Source organism: Lepus europaeus, chromosome 3 (assembly GCF_033115175.1).
Source record: "Lepus europaeus isolate LE1 chromosome 3, mLepTim1.pri, whole genome shotgun sequence".
Classification (NCBI taxonomy): Eukaryota; Metazoa; Chordata; class Mammalia; order Lagomorpha; family Leporidae; genus Lepus; species Lepus europaeus.
The window spans coordinates 81,040,156-81,064,216 of NC_084829.1; the positions used below are offsets into that span (position 1 = coordinate 81,040,156).

Below are 24,061 nucleotides of genomic sequence, written 5' to 3' on the forward strand. Positions count from 1 at the left end.
TTATTCTGGTGCTTGTAAAGCTTTTTAATCCTGGGATTTTACAGAGTGTGTCTTTGAACATTTAAATTCTGCTGGTAAACTGCTTCTAGGACTGTTGTGATGCAGTGGGATAAACTGCCACTTGTAAGGCTGGCATTCCATGTCGAAATGCCAGTTTGAGTCCCACTGATTCAGTTCCATACTAATAAGTCTGGGAAGGCAGTAGAGGATGGTCCAAGTACTTGGACCTCTTCGACCAATGTGGGAGACCAGAATAGAATTCTTGGCTCCTGGATCTGGCCTGGCCTAGATCTGGCTTTTGCAGCCATTTAGGAAGTGAACCAGTGGATGGAAACTAACTCTCTTTCTCTTTCTCTCTCTCTCTCTCTTTCTCTCTGCGTGTGTGTGTGTGTGTGTGTTCCTCTCTGTGTGTTACTCTGCTTTTGCATAAATGAATGAATAAATCTTTATTTAAAAAAAAGAACATAAGAGCTATAAAAAGTTTAAAATATAGAAATTATTAAATCAAGATTTGAGTAATGAATATATAACTTTTGCAAAAGTAGCTTAGTAGAACTTTTAAAAGTAATGCAAATCACCTAAGTAGATGTCCTCTTTCTACTAGCACATCTTGGATTAAAAAAAAAAAAAGACTCAGGGAACAAATTACTAATTTAGCAGAATCCAGAAAGTTCACATCAGGTAGGAAGTAATTATGTGAAATAATATACTTTCCCCCTAGAAGAAAATTACCTAGCATATTTCTTCAAAATTTTGGAGCCTCTTAGATTAAAAACAAATTATTTTACATAATAAATGAGATTTATGAAGCTACTAGCTTTATTGTACACTGAAAATAGCTTTAATTTCCTTAGGATATGATCATAATACTGTTTTCTTTGTTCTAATATAAAACAAATAGTCACAACTGCAGTAGCAGACAGATAAGACTGAAGATGAAAGTGAATGAGCAAGCACAGACAGCAATAATCCTTTGCCAGCTGTAATAGCTGGATTTCTGTCTAGCAGTTGATAAATCAAGCTTGTGTTGAGGGAGAATTTAAGTGATGTTTTTGGTCTTGTGTATTTTTAGGAAGTATTAACTCTAGCAATGGCATGTCAAGAAATAAAGGCTGAGTTTCAGAGGAGAAAAATCTAATCATGGCTATGCTGCCAGTTGTGGGTTTCTAGTCCTTGACCTCTGATTTACATGAGGGGATCGGGTAATTTGCCTTATGTTGTTAGGATCCCTTTCAGCTATAAAATTATTTTCATAAAATGAGGAAAACTAGGATAGTCACCTGGCCTCCTTAATCATAATTATTTTGCAAAGGTTGAATGAAGTGTAGTTAATTATGGAATTTCTGATGATTAAAAATTAGAACATAGTTTTGAGAACTTTGATTTAAATATTTCAGTTTCTTTTTCTATAAAATAAGGTGATGTCAATTTAATGAGCGATGTCTTTCAGTTTTTCTACTCAGTTACCTTGTGATAGCTTATAATACTCTTTTATTTTAAAAACTCTGACTACTTGCTGAGAGTCTCTTTTTTTTTTTTTTTTTTTTTTTTTTTGTTTCTTGTTACTAGAAAGGTACGTAATTACTAAGATAACTTTGTGGGTTGGCTGTCATCCTGAAAAAAAAAAAAGCATACTAATTTTTTTTCTGGGTTGTAACACTAATAATTCCATTCTATATCCATGTGAAAGTCTGGACATATTTTCAGCATTTCTGCCACTTTAAAGTTGTAGCAACAAATATCACTTTAAGTACTGACCAAAAAGAGAAAGATAATAAGGAATATTTCTTTGGATTGTTTACATCTATGTTTCATTTATAAAGTGTAATGTAATTCTGATTAATTTAGACTAATTTAGATTATACCCTGGACAAAACTTGGAGTTTATATCCTCTCTAAAGAAACTAAGATGTTAGAAAAAAGTGACCAAGGAAGAAGGAAAAGTCATATGAAATGGGAGGCAGACCTCAGCAGAAATGACCTAATAATTCTCCAGAATTATTATTAACATTGAAAATTATTAACATATTTAAAAAATATATTTATTTATATATTTATTTGAAAGGCAGAGTGACAGAGAAAGGGGGAGAAGCAGAGAGAGAGAGAGAAGGACCTTCCATTCGCTGGCTCATTCCCCAGATGGCTGCAATGGCCAAGACTGGGGCAGGCAGAAGCCAGGAGCCAGGAGCTTCATCTGGGTCTCCCATGTGGGTAGCAAGGCCACAAATACTTGGCCATTTGCTGCTGCTTTCCCAGGCATATTAACAGGGAGCTGGATTGGAAGTGGAACAACCAGGACTCGAACCAGTGCCCATGTGGGATGGCAGCATGCCACAGCTTTAGCCCCGAAACCTACGTATTGGAAACAAAGGTATATAGTTATGAGCCTTCTTTTTCTTTCTTAAAATTTTTTTATTAATAAAAGAGAACAGATTTTATGCATTCCATAGGTACAATTCCAAAAAGACAACCACACTTCTACTTAAGCCTTGGTTAGAAAGCTCTGCAAAAAGACTTTTAGCTTTAAATCAATAATATGTACTGATATTCTCTTTGATATTATATACTGTTTCTGACTTCTTTTTCTAAATCATTGTACAGACTATCATGAGGAAAAGAAAGTCTTAAATGGTAAGTCATAGATGTATAATAAAAAGAGTCGTGCATGCTTATGTACAGTGTTGCCTCACAGAATGGTATGGGAAGTTATATTTTTTTGAAGTGAAAGATGTCATTATTATATTAAATCTAGAGTATTGGATAAAACTTTCTAGGCCTCCTATTCCAGTCACTACTGTTAACAATAATCTACTGTTAACAGCAATCCCTTCTGTGACATCCCTAAACACATGTCCCCCATGATTAGGAGTTACAGCCTCAGAAATAAGCCTGCACAAGTCAGCTCCCTGATGCATGTGACTCACCTCCAATGTTGTATGTAGATGCTGAATAGATTATTAATCTCATCTTTTCTGGGCTGAGCAGCATTGGCTTCCTCAGCTGTTCAATGTGACTTGATATTAGGACTGCACTTGCCCACCCCCTGCTTACCCCTTCCCCCCTGCAAAGAAAAAGTTGGGTGTGGCAGATAGTACTGATTGATGAAATGCCTGAGGTGACTGGACCTGAACTGTTGATATATGTTTAGAAGTTTTTCCCCCTGTTTACAAAAGAATGTTAGAGAAATGCAGCTAACTAGCTAGACTGCCAGATGAGCTGCTTCTTCCTTATTAACTAGCAAAAATAGTCTATATTATAAACTAGTTTGTACAATTAATGATACCTAAAGCTGTTTGAGACTGTAAAAATGTATTAAATTAGCGACTGATCTTCGGTTTCATCTGATGATTGACACTTCTGTGATACTGCAAAATCGACCATTGTTTATAAACTAATTAATAATGGACTGGGCATTTCCTTTGCCACCACATACGGCTTCCAGAATCTTCACTTTACTGTTGACCTCCTTTGGATAAATTGCATTTAAACCCAGTTAAAAGTGGCTTTAATAATGGAATATAGCACTCCATAAGTGATTTGGCAAGCACCATTACCACTGTGATCTGGATCCAGTAAGACTGAAAATATATGCAAGCATCCTTCAAAAGTTTGTAGAAAACTTGATTTAAAAGACAAGTTTATTCAGGTGCAAAAACATTTTTAAATCCATACGTAGTTTTTCCATAATATGCATATTCCATAAACTTTTTGAAGTCCCCTCTTATTTATGTTTATCAGCTGCCACAGTTTGCTCTTTTAGACCCATGTGATACATTTGTATTTCTGGATGTGATCTACCTGCCTTCTATGTCATAATTCCAACAACTGCAGGGGTTGTGTGTGGGGGGTGGTGGAACTTGTCAGTTGTTAGGGGCCATAAGGTGGGTGCTAGATACAGGGTATGTTTAGGTTTATGAAAACTGAGTAATACATTTACGATTTGTGTCCTATTATGTTTGTATGTAATATTTCTGTAAGGATTGAACTGAGATACCAAAAAATTTTCACTGCTATGAAAATGAATTAAAGCTATTATGTTTTCCTTTGCAAAGGCATGCTTCCTAAGAGCCGAGTGACAGATACACTTGTCAAAGAAGGTCCTAGTTTTCCAAGGTATGCACTATGTAGAAAGTTAAATCAGTTCTACACAAAAAGGCACACATTTTTTAAAAAGTAGCTTTGAGTATGGTTTATTGCTTACTGTTAATCATAATTTTTTGATGCAAGAACAGTAGTGCCTCATCTATCAGATATTGTTGGAAAATGAGTTGATCCATGAATGTGGATTTTACATATAACTGAAATTTGATCCATTTTAAACACCAACACTTTAAAAAATTAAATTTTTTTTTCTAATTATAAAATACATTCATGGAAGAAAACTTGGAAAATAGAGAAACACACAAAAAAGTGACAAAATGAATTATAATCTCCCCAACTTTAAATGTATACTGCTACCATTTGATTTATTCTGTCCATTTGCATTCACATAATACTTATTTCCATAGTATTTTATTTTTATAATACCAGTTTTGTAATACATTCCACAAGCAATTTTCTGTTATTAGTCTGTAGAAGCATTTTTGTCTGTATATAAGACCATACTAGAATTAACTATTCTATTATTTGTATATCTAGTTTGTTTTCTTCAATTTTTAGTAGAAATCTTTCAAAATGTATTGAGTACTGTCTTAAACAGTTAACATTATGCAGTATATGTATTTGTTAATGACTTAAATGCCCTTCAAGTTAAGTGTGTTCTCTGTCATTCTTACCATCTTTTTTTCCTTTGCTGGTCTCTATTATTCTAACAGTAGCATCCTGATATATTTGTTACATTGTTTTGTAGACTGTTTTAAATTAAGGGGTTAGGGATGCCCTCTCTAGGTTCACCTATGAGTGCCTTTATGCATGTGATAAGTGCAAAGCCAGTATCAGTTTGATCAATAGCTATGGCAATACAGAAGACTTAGTTTAACATTTACTGTCCACTCATCAAAAAACCTTGATGAGTTAATTTCTTTAATAGTAATGGATTTGTGACAGGCAGGAATGAACATAGTAAATGCAGATTTCTTCATTCTCTTTAAAAATATGTTCTTATTGCTCTAATGAGAGGAGATTTTAGTAAGGAGATGCATAACCTTTATAAAAAGTGCTTATCAGTGTTATTTTTGTTTTTTATTCAAATATATGGAAGTATAAAATTTTGAATCTAGAAATAATGGTGACCTATCTAATGAAGACCATAACATGGTAAAATTACTGTTTATTTAAAAAAAGTTTAATCTGGAGAAGTGTAATTCTCAGGGAAAATTGTTAAAAATTTAATGATTTAAAATGTTAATGTGCAACATTATTATAATTATTCTTTCTTTTCTTAATATTTTACAGCTATGATTGGTTCCAAACAGATTCCTTAGTCACCATTGTCATATATACTAAACAGAAGGTAAAACATTTTAAAAAAATTAAAAAATAATAAATAACAAATGTTATTCATGGGTCAGGTCCTTTTCTAAGCACCTATCTTATGTTAATTTATTTACATCACAAATATTCTGTGATAAAGATATTAGTTTTATCCTGTTATAAAGAAAAGGAACCAGAAAGAGATCAAATAATTGGACCAAAGTCACACAGTAAATGGCAGATCTACAGTTTAGAGCCCCAGCAGTCTGGCTGTAGGGTGTCTTCTCTTAACAACTGGGCCATAGTTTCATTAAAGTATTGGACTGGGAAGTATTTTATGTGACTTTTTTTTTTTAAAGCATGGATAACGAAAGTGAATCCCAATGAACTTCACCATAAAAACAAATTTCCTGAATGTAAATTGGAATTAGAGAGACTGTACTACTGTGGTTCAGTATGTTTGAACTACTAATGGTGTTCAGATATCCTTTTTTTTTTTTTTTTTAAGATTTACTTATGTATTTGAAAGGCAGAGTTAGAGAGGCAGAGGCAGAGAGAGAAAGGTCTTCCATCTGCCAGTTCACTCCTTGGAGGACCGCAACCACCGGAGCTGGGCCAATCCGAAGCTAGGATCCAGAAGCTTCTTCCAGGTCTCCCACATGGGTGTAGGGACCCAAGGACTTGGGCCATCTTCCACTGGCTTCCCAGACCATAGCAGAGAGCTGGATTGGAAGTGGAGCAGCTGGGACTAGAACTGGCATCAGTATGGGATGCTGACACTGCAGGTGGCAGCTTTACCTGCTATGCCACAGCACTGGCCCCCAGGTATCCTTTTTTTTTTTTTTTTTTTTAAAAAAAAAGATTTATTTATTTTACTTGAAAGTCAAGAGTTATACAGAGGAGAGGTAGAGAGAGAGAGGTCCTCCATCCAATGGTTCACTCCCCAGTTGGCCGCAACCGCTGGAGCTGCGCCGATCTGAAGCCAGGAGCCAGGAGCCTCCTCTGGGTCCCCCTCGTGGGTGCAGGGGCCCAAGGACCTGGGCCATCTTCCACTGCCCTCGCAGGCCACAGCAGAGATCTGTATCAGAAGTGAAGCAGCCAGGTCTCAAACCAGCGCCCATATGGGATGCCGGCGCCACAGGCCAGGTTGTTAACCTGCCACGCTACAGTGCCAGGCGCCCTCCCCCCCCTCCCAATATCCTTTTGAAACTGAAGTTAGGGGCTGGTACCTGGTGGAGCCACTGCCTGCAATGCCAGTATCCCATATGGGCACTGGTTCAAGTCCTGGCTATTCCACTTCTGATCCAACTCTCTGCTGTGGCCTGGGAAAGTATTGGAGGATGGCCCAAGTCCTTGTGTCCCTGCAGCTGTATGGGAGACCCTGAGTAATCTCCTGACTCCTGGCTTCAGATCAGCGCAGCTCTGGCCATTGCGGCCAATTGGGGAGTGAACCAGTAGATAGAAGACCTCTCTCTCTCTCTCTCTCTCTCTCTCTCTGCCTCTCTTTTTTTTTTGTGTGTAACTCTGACTTTCAAATAACTAAATAAATCTTAAAAAAAAAAAGAAACTAAATTTAGGGAGATAGTTTTTTCACTAAGGGTTTGCTTGACATTTTGTTTATGTGAGGCCCTTCCTTAGTTGGCAGGGTTCTAATAATGAAGGACTGTTAAACAGAGCCCTGGCTTTCCCAGGGCTCACTTTCCCCCTGGGAAATCTCCAAACACATCCTTCAGCAGTCGTCAAGGTTCCCACACTTGGAGGAACAATGTGGGTTTAAAGATGAGTTCTGGCAGCTGGGAGCTTTTCATGCCACCTCTGGGGTGGCAGAACCACCCTGAGCTGATGAGTTCCTCTGACTCTTGCAGCATTAGCTTACTCAGCTGCAGAAGACTGGCTTTGGGGTAGGCGCTGCAGTGCATCAGGGTAAGCCTCTCCTTGAGATGCCCACATCCTGTATTGGAGTCTGTGGGTTCTAGTCCTGCCTTCACTTCTGTTAAAGCTGCCTGCTAATGTGTACCCTGTGAGACAGCAGATAATGATTCATGTCCTTGGGTCCCTGCCACCCATGTGCTGTATACCTGGATGGACTGCCTGGCTTCTGACTTTGACCTGGCCCAACACTGGATGTTGTGGGCATCTGAGGAGTGAACCAGTAGATGGAAGATACCCCTCTGTAACTCTGCCTTTCTATAAATAAACACTTACTAAAAGAGAAAAAGTGACTAGCCTCTGCCTGATACAGTCATATAGCCAGGAGCGGTAGAGACATTGCTTGTCCCTCTTCCCACTCCTTCTTGCTATTGTCCCTTTGTCATGTAGTCTAAAACCAATAGGGGAGGACCTAGGGAGGTCTGAGTCGACTCCCATGGGTAATATCAAGGTAGTACAGAGACCAGATGGCTAAAGGAAAGGGAAGGTTTCCACAGGAAAGTATGATTTCAGTATGATTTAATGATACCAAAATACCCTCCACCAATGCTACGTTGTTTTAGAGACATCTAAAAATTTGCCACTGGATTGGTTTTGTTTTGTTTGATAGGCTGAGGTGGAGAGGTTATATAATTTGCCAGCATCACCCAATAGTGGAAAGATGAAAATTAACACAAATATCTTGGTTTCTCATATAATTCTAATTTGTTTTTTTTACCACATTGCTTATCCAACAAGTATTTATTGAGTACCTATTAGCTGCCAAGTGCTATTCTAAAGATACTCTCTTAAGCATAGTGCTCCAAGGTGAAGGGGGATCCTAACAGACATGAACATGTAGTTTAAATTTTGGTATGTGCTTTGAAGGAGAAGAATTGGGTTGAATGAGAGGGAAAAAACAGGAGTAACATTTATTTAGCTTGCAAGTTCTATAAAGAAGCACAGTACAAACTCTCATCAGTCAGTCACCTCACAAGTATAAATGTGGAAGTTTGGGGAAACTGCTTTTTAATCTTTTGTTTTTGCTTTCTGTTTAAGGATATCGGTTTAGACTCAATAATAATTGATCATCAGGATGATTCCTTTAGAGCAGAAACAATTATCAAGGACTATTCATATCTTGTACATATTGGTGAGTACTGTTTTATTAAATGAGAATACCCTCATTTTCTTTTAAGTATGACAATAATGGCCTATAGTCTAGGGCACTATATATTTTATCTCCTATTTTTTTTGTCATTTTTGATTTTTTTGTTTATACTAATAAAAGTGTTAGCAAATGGTTGGTAAGGTCTTAAACCTTTCCAAGTTTAAGCAGATGCCATCAGAATCAATAGTTTATAAAATACTTGTTGGTCCAGCTCTGGTAAGTCACTTATACTTTACAAGCAAGTCTCCTGAGGCCTCCAATTGTTATGTACTTACTTAGCACCCATCACTGGGTGGCCCATTCCACAGGTCTATTTCTTACCTGCTCTGCCATGGGCAGTTAGAAGCCACAACAGAGCAGTCTGGGCTGCACATGTGTGTTGTATCCTCGGCTGTCTGTCTCTTCATGGCCAAAGAGAAACCAGACAATTCACTTCTGTCAGTTTGGAGGAATTAAGATCTGTTAGAAGAAAGAAATCTCTATAAAGTCAGGTATCAGAATACCAGATTCTTAATCTGCTTCTCGCCTAGAATGAACTTGACTCTAAGATTTCACTGTTTTCTCCTTTTATGACAATGATGTTTTTCTAATTAGAAAGTAGAAAGAAAACAAAAAGCAAATAATAGCAACAGGAAAATAATCTCGGAGATGGTGTGTGAAGTGTGTATTCTCATGAAGGACTTCTCAGTTACTTCTGCAGAGTGCAGGCTGAAATTCTCAGACTTCAACTGAGGCAGGTTCTGCTCAGTGCTCTGCTGTGTAATGAAGTTCATTTAGTTCTGAATTTGGTGAGAGTTAATAATTGTTTGTTGTTGTTACTTCCCCCTCATCCATTAGACCAGCCAACCTCAAGCCATAAATCTTTCTAGAAATATATCCTACCCTATACAACTGTTTTTCTCTAATTTTTTATAACTTAAAATCTGATTGCCTTTTATAGGAGAGCTTTAATTAGATACTCCAGTTGTCTGGAAAAGTATATATTAGTCATAGCACTGTCATGATTTCTTTTTAAATAAAACCTATGTGCTAGCATCTACTATTTTTTCCAAATACTTTGTGACTGATTTTGTTCATGCTGTAGCTAACAGTATATTTAGCTGTTCTTTCTGGCCAGACCACAGCTGCAGTTGCTCCTGAAGCAGTAGTTGAGAGTTTGAAGAGTGTCCCCAAATCATACCAAGATGGGGTTTGTTGGAATTCCGAACTAGGAGGCATTAAATGTCAGGATGATCTACCCAAAACTTTAATTAGGAAAATGGGTACAGAGGGGTCTTCAGTATATTTCAAGGCAGACAGTGAGAAAAAGGGATGTTCTGCCTATGTGTGTCTGAAACAAGGGTGCCAGGTTATGGAGTTTATAGAGAATTTAAGAGTTTGGCTCAGGGCTGGGGCCAGTTTCTTTCAGTGTTTAGGGCAATAACCTAAACACCTTTAACAGTGCCCAGAGAATGTTCATGGCCCAGGCTCATGTTCTAGCCTGCTGGGGAAAACATGCTCATGCTGGCTGGGTCACAGAACAGCCAAGGCATTTTGTATTTCTCCATCAGGACAAAAAAAAGTGGACAATCCTCTAGGACCCAATATTATCACATATATTACAAAAACAACAACATCAAAAAACAAAAAGAACCAGCTTGGTTACCAGTATTGAACTGAAGGAAGGACTGAAATAGTGCAAAATTTTTAGAAGGTATTTGATAACAGTATTCCCTGCATCTCCTCCTTTTAGAGTATAAGGGCAGAGGTTTTTCTGTTTGATTAACTGTTGTATCCATTATTCTTGGAAGTGCATGGCACATACAGAGTCTCAAGAATTTCTTTTCTCAGCAGTTAAATGAATATTCAGCTTTAGAAAATAATAGAAAAGAGAAGCAAGGCTAGACCTTGCCTGGTCTGTGTTCTCATTTGCTCATGAACACACCTAGGGGTCTGCAACCTACAGGTGCCATGTCTCTGTGTAGCCTGCCCTTTCTGTGATTTGCTGGATTTTTCTTCTGGGACCATGCTTAGACTTGTATGAGTTCTCCACTTATGTGTAATTATATATTTATTCATTAAAAGAAAGCAAAATGGGATAATTAAATGTATATTTAATTTGGCTCTCCATTTTGATGGTGTGCATTTTTTTTTCCTTTTGATCTTTCAGAATGTTTTGCTTGTCTTGAGGGATTTGAAATAGTACATGAAAGAACCACTTAAATGATCTTGGTTTTCATAAATTGTATGAATTTAAGTTGGATTTTAACCAAATTCATTTTTCTGTCCCAGGGCTAAGCCATGAGGTTCAAGAAGATTTTTCTGGTAAGCTGCCAAAAAAATTGTGTTTCTATACATGCATGTATGTAGAGAAAATCACATTTTTTTTGACAGGCAGAGTTAGACAGTGGGAGAGAGAGAGAGAGACAGAAAAGTCTTCCTTCCGTTGGTTCACCCCGCAATTGGCTGCTATGGCCAGCGCGCTGAGCCGATCAGAAGCCAGGAGCCAGGTGCTTCCTCCTGGTCTCCCGTGCGGGTGCAGGGCCCAAGCACTTGGGCCATCTTCCACTGCGCTCCCGGGCCACAGCAGAGAGCTGCATTGGAAGAGGAGCGACAGGGACAGAACTGGTGCCCCAACTGGGACTAGAACCCGGGGTGCTGGATTAGCCTAGTGAGCCGTGGCGCTGGCCAGAAGAATCACATTTGTCTTGTTTTTCATAAGTATGTTTTCATATTGCAAAACAAAGGTATACTTTTTATAAAAAAAAGTACATTTTTACTGTAGATTTTATGTTTTCCTCTATTTTCTCTTCCCCTTGTTCCTTTAAATTTTTTTTCTTCCTTAAAAAAATTCCTATCTCCTTTCCATTCTTCCTTCCTTCCTCATCTCTGCCCTGCTGCTCACATGCAGTTTGTAGAAATATACTAGACCAAGTTTCTCTTAGCTGTTTATGTTGGCAGAGAATATTACTAAAGCATGAATATTGCTGCATGTCCATGCATAGCATGGATTTCACACAGTTGTTTATTAACAGTACTCACCATAGAATGGTGCTTTCTTGCTTCCAGGTACTGTCAGAGTATACAAGAGTATTTCAAAAAGTTCATGAAAAATGGAGTTAAAATGATAAATTTATTTTGGTGCAAAAATTTTTTGAAATCTATGTGTGAATTTTTCAAAGTATTCATTTTCCATGAATCCTTGTAAGACCTCTTATGTTACACTGTGTTAGTGTCTCCCCTTTTCTGTATACCTTAGTGAGCCTAGTAAATTTTATAGATTATGCTGTTAAAAGTCAAGAAGCATATTTTTACTTCAGATCAGTACTCACTGAATTGAATTAATTTGATTGATTTTTTAAAAAAATATTTATTTATTTATTTATTTATTTGAATGACAGAGTTACAGAGAAGGAGAGGCAAGAAAGATATCTTCCATCAACTGGTTCACTCCCCAAATACTGTAACAGCTAGGGCTGGGCCAGGCTGAAGCCAGGGGCCTGGGACTCCATCTGAGTCTCCCACAGAGGTGGCAGGGGCCCAAGCTCTGGGGTCATCTTCTGCTGCTATCCCAGACATATTAGCAGGGAGCTGGATTGGAAATGGGAAAGCTAGGACACTTAACTGAAGCTCACATAAGATGCTGGTGTCTGTTGCAGGTGGCAGCTTAGTCTGCTGTGCCACAGTGCTGGTCCCTGACTGACCTGTTTTAAAAAGCTGTAAAGTTGATACTGGATCCTGTGTTTACTGTGAGGAAAAACAGATACCATTGTTTCTAAAGAAAAATGAGATGTGCTTCAGTTCTTTAAATGCATGTTCAATTCATAAAATTGAAATCAATATGTGGAATTCTATATATTATTATTATATCCATGTATTTAAAACTATTTTAATCATTCAAATAATATAAAATGCTTTTAGTTGTCAAAAAGTCACATAAGCCTCATTAATATAGTCCCTATTTGCTTGGGATGTGTTTCACTGAGGTTTTTCTTGTATTTCTTACTCAGTGTTAGTCTGCTGAATTTATCCATGAGAAACCCCTGACTCCAACTAGGCAGTTTAAAAGTATGCAACTTGAATTTGCTTTTGTGGCTACTCTAATGAGTTTTGTCCTTGCATTCTGGCTGATTGTTAGCTGCTACCCTGTTCTTCCCCAAAATTGTGCTTAAAAGACACTACTTCAGCAAATTTCTTGGGTCTTCCTCTCTTGGAACCCCCTTTATGACTGCTGTGGTAGAAGTTTCTGACTTAAGTAAATCTTGCTTTGCTCAAAAAAAAAAAAAAAAAAAAAAAAAACCCACAAAATTTAGCTGTAAACTGCTTTAATTCCATGACTGTATCTGATAAGCATTATGAAGACTAGTAATATGAGAGGTCTTCAAAAAGTTCATGGAAGATGCATTTTGAGAAAAACATGATTTCAATTTTTTTGTGCTAAAATTATCTTTCAATTCCATTTTCCATGAACTTTTTGAAGTACCCTTGTGCATGTTGGTTTGACCCTTGAAATTAGTTTGTAAGAAGCTAATCTGGCCTAAAGTTAATTAAACTGGATTTCACATTGTATAAGGAATAAACAATTTTGATAAATATTCTAACAAAATGTCATTTATCTCACTAGTGATCAACATCATTTATATTACTTAGATCAGAACATTTGGACTGTTTGAGAAAGATTGTTTTGAAAAAAATATCTGATATTAGTATCTATGAATCCAAATGGCTGTTATCTTCTTTTCAGTGCGGGTTGTTGAGAATGTGGGAAAAATAGAAATTGTCCTTAAGAAAAGAGAGAAAACTTCTTGGAAATGTCTCGGTCATCCCCTGGAGAATGATAATTCACTAGTTCCAAAGAAAGATACAGGTATGCCATGCTGTTACTTTCTTACATTAATTTAATATTGGTGAAATTGTTGTACTGGGTGGTACCAGAGTTTGGAAGGCCGGATTCGTGTGAGCTGAAGGATTCCTGTATTTTGTTCTAGGAGGCTTGAAAAGGACATTATATCTGTTTTTTTTTTTTTTTCATATATGTTAAATTTCAGAGTAAAGGTTTAGGCACAAGTCCCTAGATAATGACTTCTTGAAAGGAGAAGCCTGCTTGTACTTAGACTTTTTTTTTTTTTTAAACCTTTTTGAGAGGCAGAGAGACAGACAAACACAGAGCTCCCATGTGCTGATTCACTCTCCAAATGCCTACAATGACTAGGGTTAGACCGCACTAAAGCTGGGAGTTGGGGACCCAGTCAGCTGTCCCATGGGAATGACAGAGACCCAACCACAGGAGGCATTCCCAGTTTACTCTCAGGGTACACATTAGCAGGAAGCTTGAATAGGAAGTAGAGGCAGGAATTGAACTCAGACATTCTTAATGTCTTAACCGCTGCACTGAATTCCTTCCCCTGTGCTTAGGCTTTTGTCCTACATACTCCCTTGGGTGCCTTTTAATAAAAGATACAAACACCAGTTGACATTTATGTTTTATGTGCACATCTGATGTTTTTCTTCTATTAAAGAAGATTTGTTTAATATTTTCTGCTCAAGTAAACCAGATTCTCACTTACTCCTAAAGATACTGTTTATTTCCTTCCTTTTCATCTAAGTTTAAAATATATAGAAAATAGTGCATGTTATATATATTCTACTTGATGAAATTTCACAAAATGGACACACCTGTATTTTCTCTTTTGAAACAAGTGGGATTTGCTCTTCCTCCCAAGTGTGTTGAAAATTCACAGTGATGTGTCACAGTATACATCTATTCTCTTCCTTCATGCTGAATGTTCATCCTCCATGCTGATCTTTTCAATATAGGAACTTAGGATTTTGTTTTTTGTGGGTTTTTTTAAAGATTTATTTATTTATTTGAAAGAGTTACAGAGAGAGCGAGAGAGATCTTCTGCGGGTTCACTTAGAAAAGGAGAGAGAGAGAGAATCACAATCATCCATCTGCTGGTTCTCTTCCCCAAATGGCTGCATGAGCCATGGTGGGGCCAAGTCGAAGCTAGGAGTCAGGAACTTCCCATGTGGATGCAGGGGCCCAAGCTTTTGGGCTATCTTCTGCTGATTTCCCAGGCACATTAGCAGGGAGCTGGATCAGGAGTGGAGCAGGTGGGGCTTGAACCAGCACCCATATGGGATGCTGGCCCTGCAGGTTGCAGCTTTACCCACTATAGCACAACACTGGTCTCAAAAGTTAGGATTTTGAATTCTGGGAAATATCATTGATTGTCTTCCATCTGTGATCTGTTTTTGCTTTCTAGAAGTATTTTTATATTAAATCTCCTTAATGAATCCTCTAAATTTCTTAATTTTTCTTATTTTCACTTTTGTCCTTTTGTTCTAAGGAGATTTCTTTAGCTTTGTTTTTCAAAGCTTTTCTGTTAAGTTTCTCATTTCTACTTGTATTTTAAATTTCTAAGAATTTGTTTGATTTCCATTTGTTTGTTCTTAGCATGTTATTTGTCTTAGCATGTTATTAACTCCTCCTACCTTTTTAAAAATATTGATAGTGTTTTAGAGTTTTCTTTTCACAGTGTATCCTGAGATTCCCTCTCAAGTTAGTTTGTTGCTCAGTGTGTTTTTAGGGTCTTTCATATTAGATGCTCTCTTTGAGTGTTTGCTTATCCTTGACTGCTCACATCTCATGGTGGAACTCTAAAAGCTCACTGGAAACTGCATGTGGGTGTTGCTTATCAATGGTAATAGACATTCCACAGCTGGATCGTTTCCCTGGGAAATAGGGATGCCAGTATTTTGTCAGATCTCTAGAGTGAACAGTCTCTTCCCTACTGATTTCAGTTACCAGGCATGCCCTTGCCTTGTCAGCTCTCGAGTTTGATGCCTTCATTTCTAATTCCCATTCTTTCTGTCCTTAGGGGCTTTTGCCTTAAAAAAATAATCAGACAGAAAAAAAGAGGCCTAGTTGTTATTTTGGGGGCTTCAGAAGGAGCTAACTGTATGAATTCCATTTACGACTTTTAAATATTTAAAATTACTATAAATATTTAAAATTATTATATGAAATAGGAAAAACTGAACTGTTTATTTGACTCTCACCATTCAACCTAGAACACACACTTCTGGTCACCAAAATGTGTGGGAGTTTGTCCCCACTGACAGCCAGTTTGTCAGGAACACCAACTGGGTGTCCACAATTTAACTCAGTTCTCATACTAACCATAGTGAATGCAGACCCCACTTGTTAAGGCTCAGTGTAACAAGACTGTCCTTCAACTCAGCCCTTTAAGTCAATTGCAGGCTTCTAGATTGTGATTGTACTTCTGACCAAGCAACCATAAATTTGGGTTCTTTTGCCTCATCCTGCTTTGAGTTTAGAAATTTGCTATTTAGACTCATGGAACTTGGGGAAACACTTACTTATATGTACTCTTTTAGTATAAAGGAGGTAACATAGGATCCAGCTGATTAGCCAGATTGAAGAGAAGTAAAGGGCACCTTATGTGAGGAGTACAGCGCTTTCATGTCTCCCAAAGCTGCACCACACTCCAAGTAACTCCACGTGTTCAGCAACCTAGAAGCTCTCCAAATTCTGTCTTTTTGGGTTTTTGTGAAAGCTTCATTATGTAGGAATGATTGATTGTGTCATGGCCAATGGCAATCAACTCAATCTTCAGCCTTTCTCTACTTGGAAGGGGCTGAAAGTTCCAAGTGTTTAGCTATATGGTAGGTTACCCTGACAGCTAGCCTCCTGTCTGAGGCAGTCCAAGAACCTGCTAAGAGTTGCCTTATTAGAACAAACAATGCTATAGTCACACAGAAAATTCCAAGGGATTTAGGAGCTTCCGGTCACTCAGAAATTATGAAAATTTTAGTAACTACATCAGAAACTGAGTCAAAGACCAAATATTAGAAAAAGGGTTTTCTTGGTACCTTTATCTATAAGGATTTTAGGAGCTCTATGTCAGGATCCAGGGACATTTATTTATTTATTTCACAATTATAAAAATATATTTATAGATAATTTTCAGAAAAGTATGAGAAATCTTATTTTGAGGATTCATTGTATATAGAAGGCTACTTTAGGCACTGTTAAGAAACAAACAGAAAACATGAGAAATTATTTCTCAGGTGGAAGAGAGAACACATTAAAAACAGGAAACTAAATATCTTTTATAAAGATCAGATCAACAAGGATATGTTATGTTGTACAAACTAAACATATTTTAAGGTAGTCTCAAGTGAACCAAGATGAAGTTGACCTTGAATGACTACCTGAAGTTGTTTGAAATTGGAGTCTATGACTTAAAAAAAAAAAAAAAATAAGAAGCTGTGAAGGGCTTTCCATATCATACTGGATACATATTGTGTCGGGTATTTTGCAGTTTGGAGGAAAATGGAAGAAGAACATAAGTGGTGTGTATGAAAGTTCAAATAGGTTAATTGTACTGGAGCAGGAGGAACTGAATTTTGTGGTATTATGTAGGGAAGGGGGACACAGGAATAATAGTGTGATCTAGTAGATCAGAAGAGAATAGGAAAGGGGCAATGAAGAAAAGATTTATTATTAGGCTGAAATCTCTCACCTGAAATTACCTGACTTATCTAGTAATTGAAAGATGGAACACCAGATGAAATCCAAGTCCAAGAAATAAATGATACTGAAAACTAAAGCTGGCCTCCATTTGGAAATAGAATGATCAGTGCCCAGGTATTCATCTTTGTAACTTGCTGAGGTTTTCTATAAACTCTGATACCTTTGCTATAAATTTCTCCTTCAGACTCAAAGCACCATAGGAAAAAGAAAGCTTTATTTAAAATGAAAGAAAGAGTGGAAAAGAGAAGCAAAGAAAGCACGGTTTGATCTTTTTTATGTGAAATTGGAGCCAGGGGTATTATTTTTCAGTGAAATAGATTTTCTGCTTTGACAAATGCCTCAGAGTCAAGGTGATTTTTATTTGACTGAATTAACAAAGATAATTTTTTATTTTTTCTTTCTTCTCATGGAATCATGAAAAACTGTAGATTATTCTACTCACTAGCAAAGCTTGTTATATCAAAGGATTGTATTGAACTTGTTACCTGTTATCTGAAACGTGTACAGCCCTATGTGGTTCCTAGATTTTCAATATGTATTACCAAAAGTAGACTCTTTTATAACATGTTGACTTCATCTTAGTGAAGTTTCTTAGCCAAAAGAATTTTAGTTTGAAAATAAGCTTGTAAGTTGAAAGATTTTTTTAAAAATATTTACTTATTTATTTCAAAATCAGAGTTATAGAGAGAGAGGGAGAGGCAACAGATCTTCCATCTGTTGGTTCACTCTCCAAATGGCTAGAATGGCCAAGGCTGGGCCAGGCTGAAGCCAGGAGCCAGGACCTTCATCTGAGTCTCCCATGAGGGTGGTAGGGTTCCAGATGCCAGGACCATCTTCTGCTGCTATGGATCAGAAATGGAGCAGTGGGACATGAACCTGTGCCCATATGGGATGCCAGCTGCAGACAGTAACTTTACTGGCTATACCACAACACTGGTCCCCTGTTGTCTTTCTGTTGTCTCTCACAGTGAAGACTTTGCCATGTTTTCTGTTTTAGCCTAATGAAACTTTATTTTTGAAAGAATAATGGATTGAACATTTCTAAAATTTATTTTCATTTTATTTGAGGGACAGAAGGGGAGGGGAGGGGAAGAGAGAGAGAGAGAGTTCTTCCATCCATTGGTTTGCTCTTCAAGTACCCACAGCCCCAGCTGAAGCCAGGAGCCTAGGACTTAGTCCAGGTGAACTTGAGTGGCAGGGCCTTAACTGCTTGGTAATCACATGCTGCCTTCCAGGGTGCACAACAGCAGGAAGCTGAATCAAAAGTGGAGCCAAGATTCAAAACCCAGGGACTGTGCTGTGGGATGAGGACATCCCAGTGACATCTTAGCCACTGAGCCAAATGCTCATCCCTGACGTTCTATTTTTAGAAAAAGAAATACAGCTTCTTTTCAGTGTTAAGAAAAAGGTTTGTGGGGACCAGCACTGTGGTGTAGCAGGTTAAGGCTCTGGCCTGAAGTGCCAGCATCCCATATGGGCGCCGATTCTAGTCCCGGCTGCTCCTCTTCCAATCCAGCTCTCTGCTATGGCCTGGGAAAGCAGTAGAGGATGGCCCAAGTGCTTGGGCCCCTGTACCCATGTGGGAGATCCGAAAGAAGCTCCTGGCTTCGGATCGGAACAGTTCCAGCCATTACAGCAATCTGGGGAGTGTACCAGCAGATGGAAGACCTCTCTCTCTATCTCTACCTCTCTCTGTAATTCTGTCTTTTAAATAAATAAAATAAATCTTTAAAAAAAAAAAAAAGGGTTTGTCCAAATTATCATATTATTTCCCAGTATTGCAGTGTTATCCCAATATCTCAGTGTTATGTGATTTTTTGTGTTTTTTTTTTTTTTGACAGGCAGAGTGGACAGTGAGAGAGAGACAGAGAGAAAGGTCTTCCTTTGCCGTTGGTTCACCCTCCAGTGGCCGCCGCAGCCGGCCCACCGCGCTGATCCGAAGGCAGGAGCCAGGTACCTCTCCTGGTCTCCCATGGGGTGCAGGGCCCAAGCACTTGGGCCATCCTCCACTGCCTTCCCGGGCCATAGCAGAGAGCTGGCCTGGAAGAGGGGCAAATGGGACAGAATCCGGCGCCCTTACCGGGACTAGAACCCGGTGTGCTGGTGCCGCAGGCAGAGGATTAGCCTATTGAGCCACGGCGCCAGCTATGTGAGTGTTTTTAAAAGAAGTTAAGAGTACTGGTGCTGTGGCATAATGGGTAAAGCCGCTGTCTGTAGTGCTGGCCTCCCATATGGGCACCAGTTCGAGTCAGCTGCTCCACTTCTGATCCAGCTCTCTGCTATTGCCTGGGAAAGCAGAAGAGGTTGGCCCAACTCCTTGGGCCCCTGTACTCACGTGGGAGACCCAGAAGAAGCTCCTGGCTCCTGGCTTCGGATCGGCACAGCTCTGGCCATTGCGACCATTTGGAGAGTGAACCAATGAATGGAAGACCTCTCCTTCTCTCTGTGTGTAACTCTTTCAAATAAATAATAATAATAATAAAACTTAAAAAAAAAAGCAGTTAGGTATTTTGGATAGAAAAGTTTGTCTTATATTTTTATTTCATTACCTTGTATTTATTTTCAGTCTCTTGTTTTCTTAAATAATGATCTGGGCCGGCGCTGCGGCTCAATAGGCTAATCCTCCGGGTTCTAGTCCCAGTTGGGGCGCTGGGTTCTGTCCCGGTTGCCCCTCTTCCAGGCCAGTTCTCTACTGTGGCCCAGGAGTGCAGTGGAGGATGGCCCAAGTGCTTGGGCCCTGCACCCCATGGGAGACCAGGAGAAGCACCTGGCTCCTGGCTTTGGATCAGTGCGGTGCGCCGGCCGCAGCACGGCGGCCATTGGAGGGTGAACCAACGGCAAAAAGGAAGACCTTTCTCTCTGTCTCTCTCTCTCACTGTCCACTCTGCCTGTAAGAAAATAAAAAATAAATAAATAATTATCTGTGCTTACAAAGCCAAAAATCTGACACTTAAAATTATGGCATTGTCCAGACTGAAGTTATTAGCAGCATCTGCTTTATACTACTTTTTCTAATTTAATGTATTTCCCAGTGGTCTATGCTTTATCCTCAGGGCAACAGGAAGCTTAAAATTCTTAAATTTTTCATAAAACTTTTAAAGCCTTTAGTTAAGATGTTCCTCTAAAATCATGTCAGTCTTTTATGAGATTGTCAGTTTTTTATGAAACTATCTCAATAGTGTTAAGTTGCAAGAATACTGTGTCAACTCTCTTACAAGGTAAGTCAGTAATTCACCGTAACCCGGGATTTCCTTGTGTTGTAAGTATAGTCTTAGAGATGCATGCTTACTGTGGCAAATCCTTCCTGGAAAATGCTAGAAAAGAAATTGTCAAATCAGAAGATGGAAATCTTTACCTAGAAGTAAAGTTAGGAAGAAGACATGCAGTAGATTTGATTAGACCCACAGCCTTTAGACCTGGGCAAGGGGGGCACCAGCCCTAGGTTCCACTCTTGGAGAAACCGATATAGCTGTCCTCCAGCCACACCCCTTCCATGGTACCTCTTCCATGGGGTGAAGATGTGCAAGGCCATGATGTGTCCACCTGGCGTATATGCTCTTTCTTTCAGCACCGTAGTCTTGCCATCTGGAATCCCAGGATTGGTTGACCAAATGGCTCTAAATCCACTTCTACCCAAGGAGTGCTCAGAGTTGTTTTTTAGGAGAGATCATGAGTAGCCTGAAAATGTGGACTGAAGTGTCCACACCTGTGTAAGGCCCCACTACTGTCAGAGCTGAGAGTGAGAAGTAGAGAGTTGCAGGCACAGGGGCTGAAGGTCTTCTCCCTTCCTACTCTCACTGTGTCATGTTCTTAGGAGTTTGAGAGTCTTGAATTTGAATCTAGCAGGAGAATTTTGAAGGTGAGTATTCTAAAGTACAGCATAAAAGTAATTTATGGACAGTTATTTGCAGATTTGTAATTTTTTTAAGTGTTTTGATATATATTGTGAGTCTCTGGTTGTATTTCTTAACTTGGGTCCCAGAAAAGGTCTGAACGAGGGAGATCATTTGACCTTTGATTTCTCTTATGGGTAGGACTCTGTCCTTTAACCCTTTGATACCCTTTGATAACCCTGGTTACTCTTGCAGGAGAACTTTAGGGTAGTGACATTAGCCAAAATCTGATCCAAACCTACGCCCTGACACTACAGTGAGGTGGCCTCAAGTAATGCCCTCGTTTTTGTGTTCTTTGATGCACTCTGAACTTTTGTAATTATTGAGCAAACCATGTTAGCAGGTAGAAAGATTGAATGACTGGAATCTTTGCAGGACAGAAGAAAGAAGGAAAGTTGGATCCAGTTATGCCCAAAGTGATTTCTAAGATTATATGTGAATTTCAGTTTTCTACTCCTTGTTGATTATTAACTGTTGAGCCTTCACTTGTTAAGATCTGGGAGCAAATTTTTCTGCACCTACTTCAGTTTTTTTCTTAAAAATTGATTGATTGATTGATTTGAAAGGCAGAAATACAGAACACAAGAGAATGAGATCTTCCATCTGCTGGTTCATTCCCCAAATGGCCGCAACAGCCAGAACTGGACTGATCTGAAGCCAGAAGCTTCTTTTTGGTCTCCCATAGGGGTGGCAAGGGCCCAAGTACTTGGGCCATCTTCTGCTGCTTTCCTAGACGCATTATTAGCAGGGAGCTAGATCAGAAGTGGAGCGGCCAGCACTTCAGCCGACACCAATATGGGATGCCAGTGCTGCAGGCAGCAGCTTAACCTGCTAGGCCACAGCGCTGGCTCCCCTACTTCAATATTTTAAGAAAGAGAGGATAATTAGGATAAATGCATTATCAGGATTGATTCCTTTACATCTCTATAAGTACTGCTTTCTAAGGGAGAAAATAAGCAAGCCAATATCATGTCTACTGTGGTATACTATTTATTTCCAAAAGAGAATTTATTTTCTCAGCTTGGAATAGTAATTTCAAGTATTTCCAGTATTTCTATAACTCCTTGATTGCTTTTGTTTTTTAATTATTATACCACAAACCTAGCATCTTCAGTTTGTCACTTAAATTAATTTTCCAGATTCTTTTTTTTTTTTTTTTAAATTTTTGACAGGCAGAGTGGACAGTGAGAGAGAGACAGAGAGAAAGGTCTTCCTTTTGCCGTTGGTTCACCCTCCAATGGCCGCCGCGGTAGCGCGCTGCGGCCGGCGCACCACGCTGTTCCGATGGCAGGAGCCAGGTGCTTATCCTGGTCTCCCATGGGGTGCAGAGCCCAAGGACTTGGGCCATCCTCCACTGCACTCCCTGGCCACAGCAGAGAGCTGGCCTGGAAGAGGGGCAACCGGGACAGGATCGGTGCCCCGACCGGGACTAGAACCCGGTGTGCCGGCGCCGCAAGGCGGAGGATTAGCCTGTTGAGCCACGGCGCCGGCCAATTTTCCAGATTCTATAACCTGTACCTTAAGCATAAAAGTTTATTTCTATTTTAATCATATTTTGATGGTTAAAATGTTTTATAATTCATATATACACTTAATACATGTTCATAAGTAGACATAACAATGTTTACTTTTCTTGCCTTCATCAAGGAGGTATTCTAAAAGCAATTTTAAATCATTTTAAGTATTTCACTGCTAATTGCTTTGGGAAAACAAACAAGAGGTAAAACACAGACCTGAAGGCTTACATATTTACAGCATTCATCTTTGATAGGCTTGCCTTCTTCATTAGCCTATAGGTTACTGAAAGACAAATCCATTTAGTTTGATTTTGTATCTTAAGCACATACAATGTGGCACAAAGTGTATGCTCAATAAATATATTATGAATGAATGAAGGTCCCCTGATTACTTTTTTCTTTAAAAAAAAATTATTAGACACAGAGAGAGATAGCAAAAAAGAGAGTGAGCAAGATACAGAGAGACAGCAAGAGAGTGAGCAAGTGAGCAAGGGAGAGAGTATGTGCTTCCATTCATTGGTTTACTCCCCAGATGTCTGCCACAGCCAGGGCTGGGCTGGAGTTAGGAACTGGGAAGTCATTCCAAATTTCCCACATATTTAATAGGAACTTAGTTAATTGAGGTGTCACTGTCGTTTCCCAAGATCTGTAGTAGCAAGAAGTTGGAACTAGGAGCGAGAGCCAGAATGAAACCCAGGCCCTCCAATATAGGACATGGGCATCTTAACTGCTGGACTGAATGCCTGGCCTGCTTCGCTGATTTTATTTCGGAACAAAAAGTGATTCAGGTAATCCCTCCTTACACCCCAAAATCTGAAGATGTAGGCTTAGTCATAATGTCAGTGAGAAGGCATCTCTAGTGCCCAGGCAAGAGCTATATTTTCCGAGAGCAATTCATGTTTCTTCTCCCTACCAAGAAGTCTGATAAAGTAACTAATTCTAAACCTTTGGAAAATTAATTAAGTCTTTAAAAAACTTAATATTTCAGATAGTTTCAGTTTATAATTCTACAGAATTCATGTTTTAATTCAATTTCATGTTCAGACTTACTTTTCTAAAGCCAGGAGAAGTTAACAGGGTTATAGAATGGTTATTGGCAAGATATGAGAGTGATTCATTCATTCTTCTAATGTCCATTTTTAAGTTCTTGTTGTAGGAACATTACAGCTTTAGAGGAAGACATCTGTTGTAGGCTTAACCAGAAAATAAAGTATGAGAGTGCTTCAAAAATTTTGTGGAAAAATGGAACTATAATGTGTTTGTTTTGGTGTAGAAACATTGAAATTCCTGCATAGTTTTTTCATGTATATGGTTTATACCACTGTAAAAGTAAAACCTGAAAGGTAGAATTATTTGAAAATAAATTTGAGAAGTAAATTTGAATTTCTTAAAATAGTTTTAATGTACTGTAACAGATATGAGGAAATTACACTTATTTTATAAAATTCATTTTTCATATTATAGAAATATAAGTTTAAAATAAGTATCTCAGGAAATGAAAAACTTTAACCTTATATTATTGATGAATTTTTAAAATATGTAGACATTTCAGTGAAATTGAAACTCTCTGGAGTATAAAAGCTGAGTATGTGCTTTCACTTGGTGGCCTGCTATTATTAAT

General features: G+C 38.6%; 1 protein-coding gene across 1 annotated transcript in view; it reads left to right on the forward strand.

Moving 5' to 3' along the window:
• Nucleotides 1-24,061, forward strand: part of LOC133756039 (cytochrome b5 reductase 4) — a 105,878-nt gene that overhangs the window by 57,509 nt on the left and 24,308 nt on the right. The window contains exons 5-10 of the mRNA XM_062186445.1: nucleotides 2,602-2,631; nucleotides 4,053-4,113; nucleotides 5,395-5,452; nucleotides 8,380-8,473; nucleotides 10,763-10,795; nucleotides 13,215-13,337. Coding sequence (XP_062042429.1) covers nucleotides 2,602-2,631; nucleotides 4,053-4,113; nucleotides 5,395-5,452; nucleotides 8,380-8,473; nucleotides 10,763-10,795; nucleotides 13,215-13,337 — 399 coding nt within the window. The remainder of the gene's footprint in view (nucleotides 1-2,601; nucleotides 2,632-4,052; nucleotides 4,114-5,394; nucleotides 5,453-8,379; nucleotides 8,474-10,762; nucleotides 10,796-13,214; nucleotides 13,338-24,061) is intronic.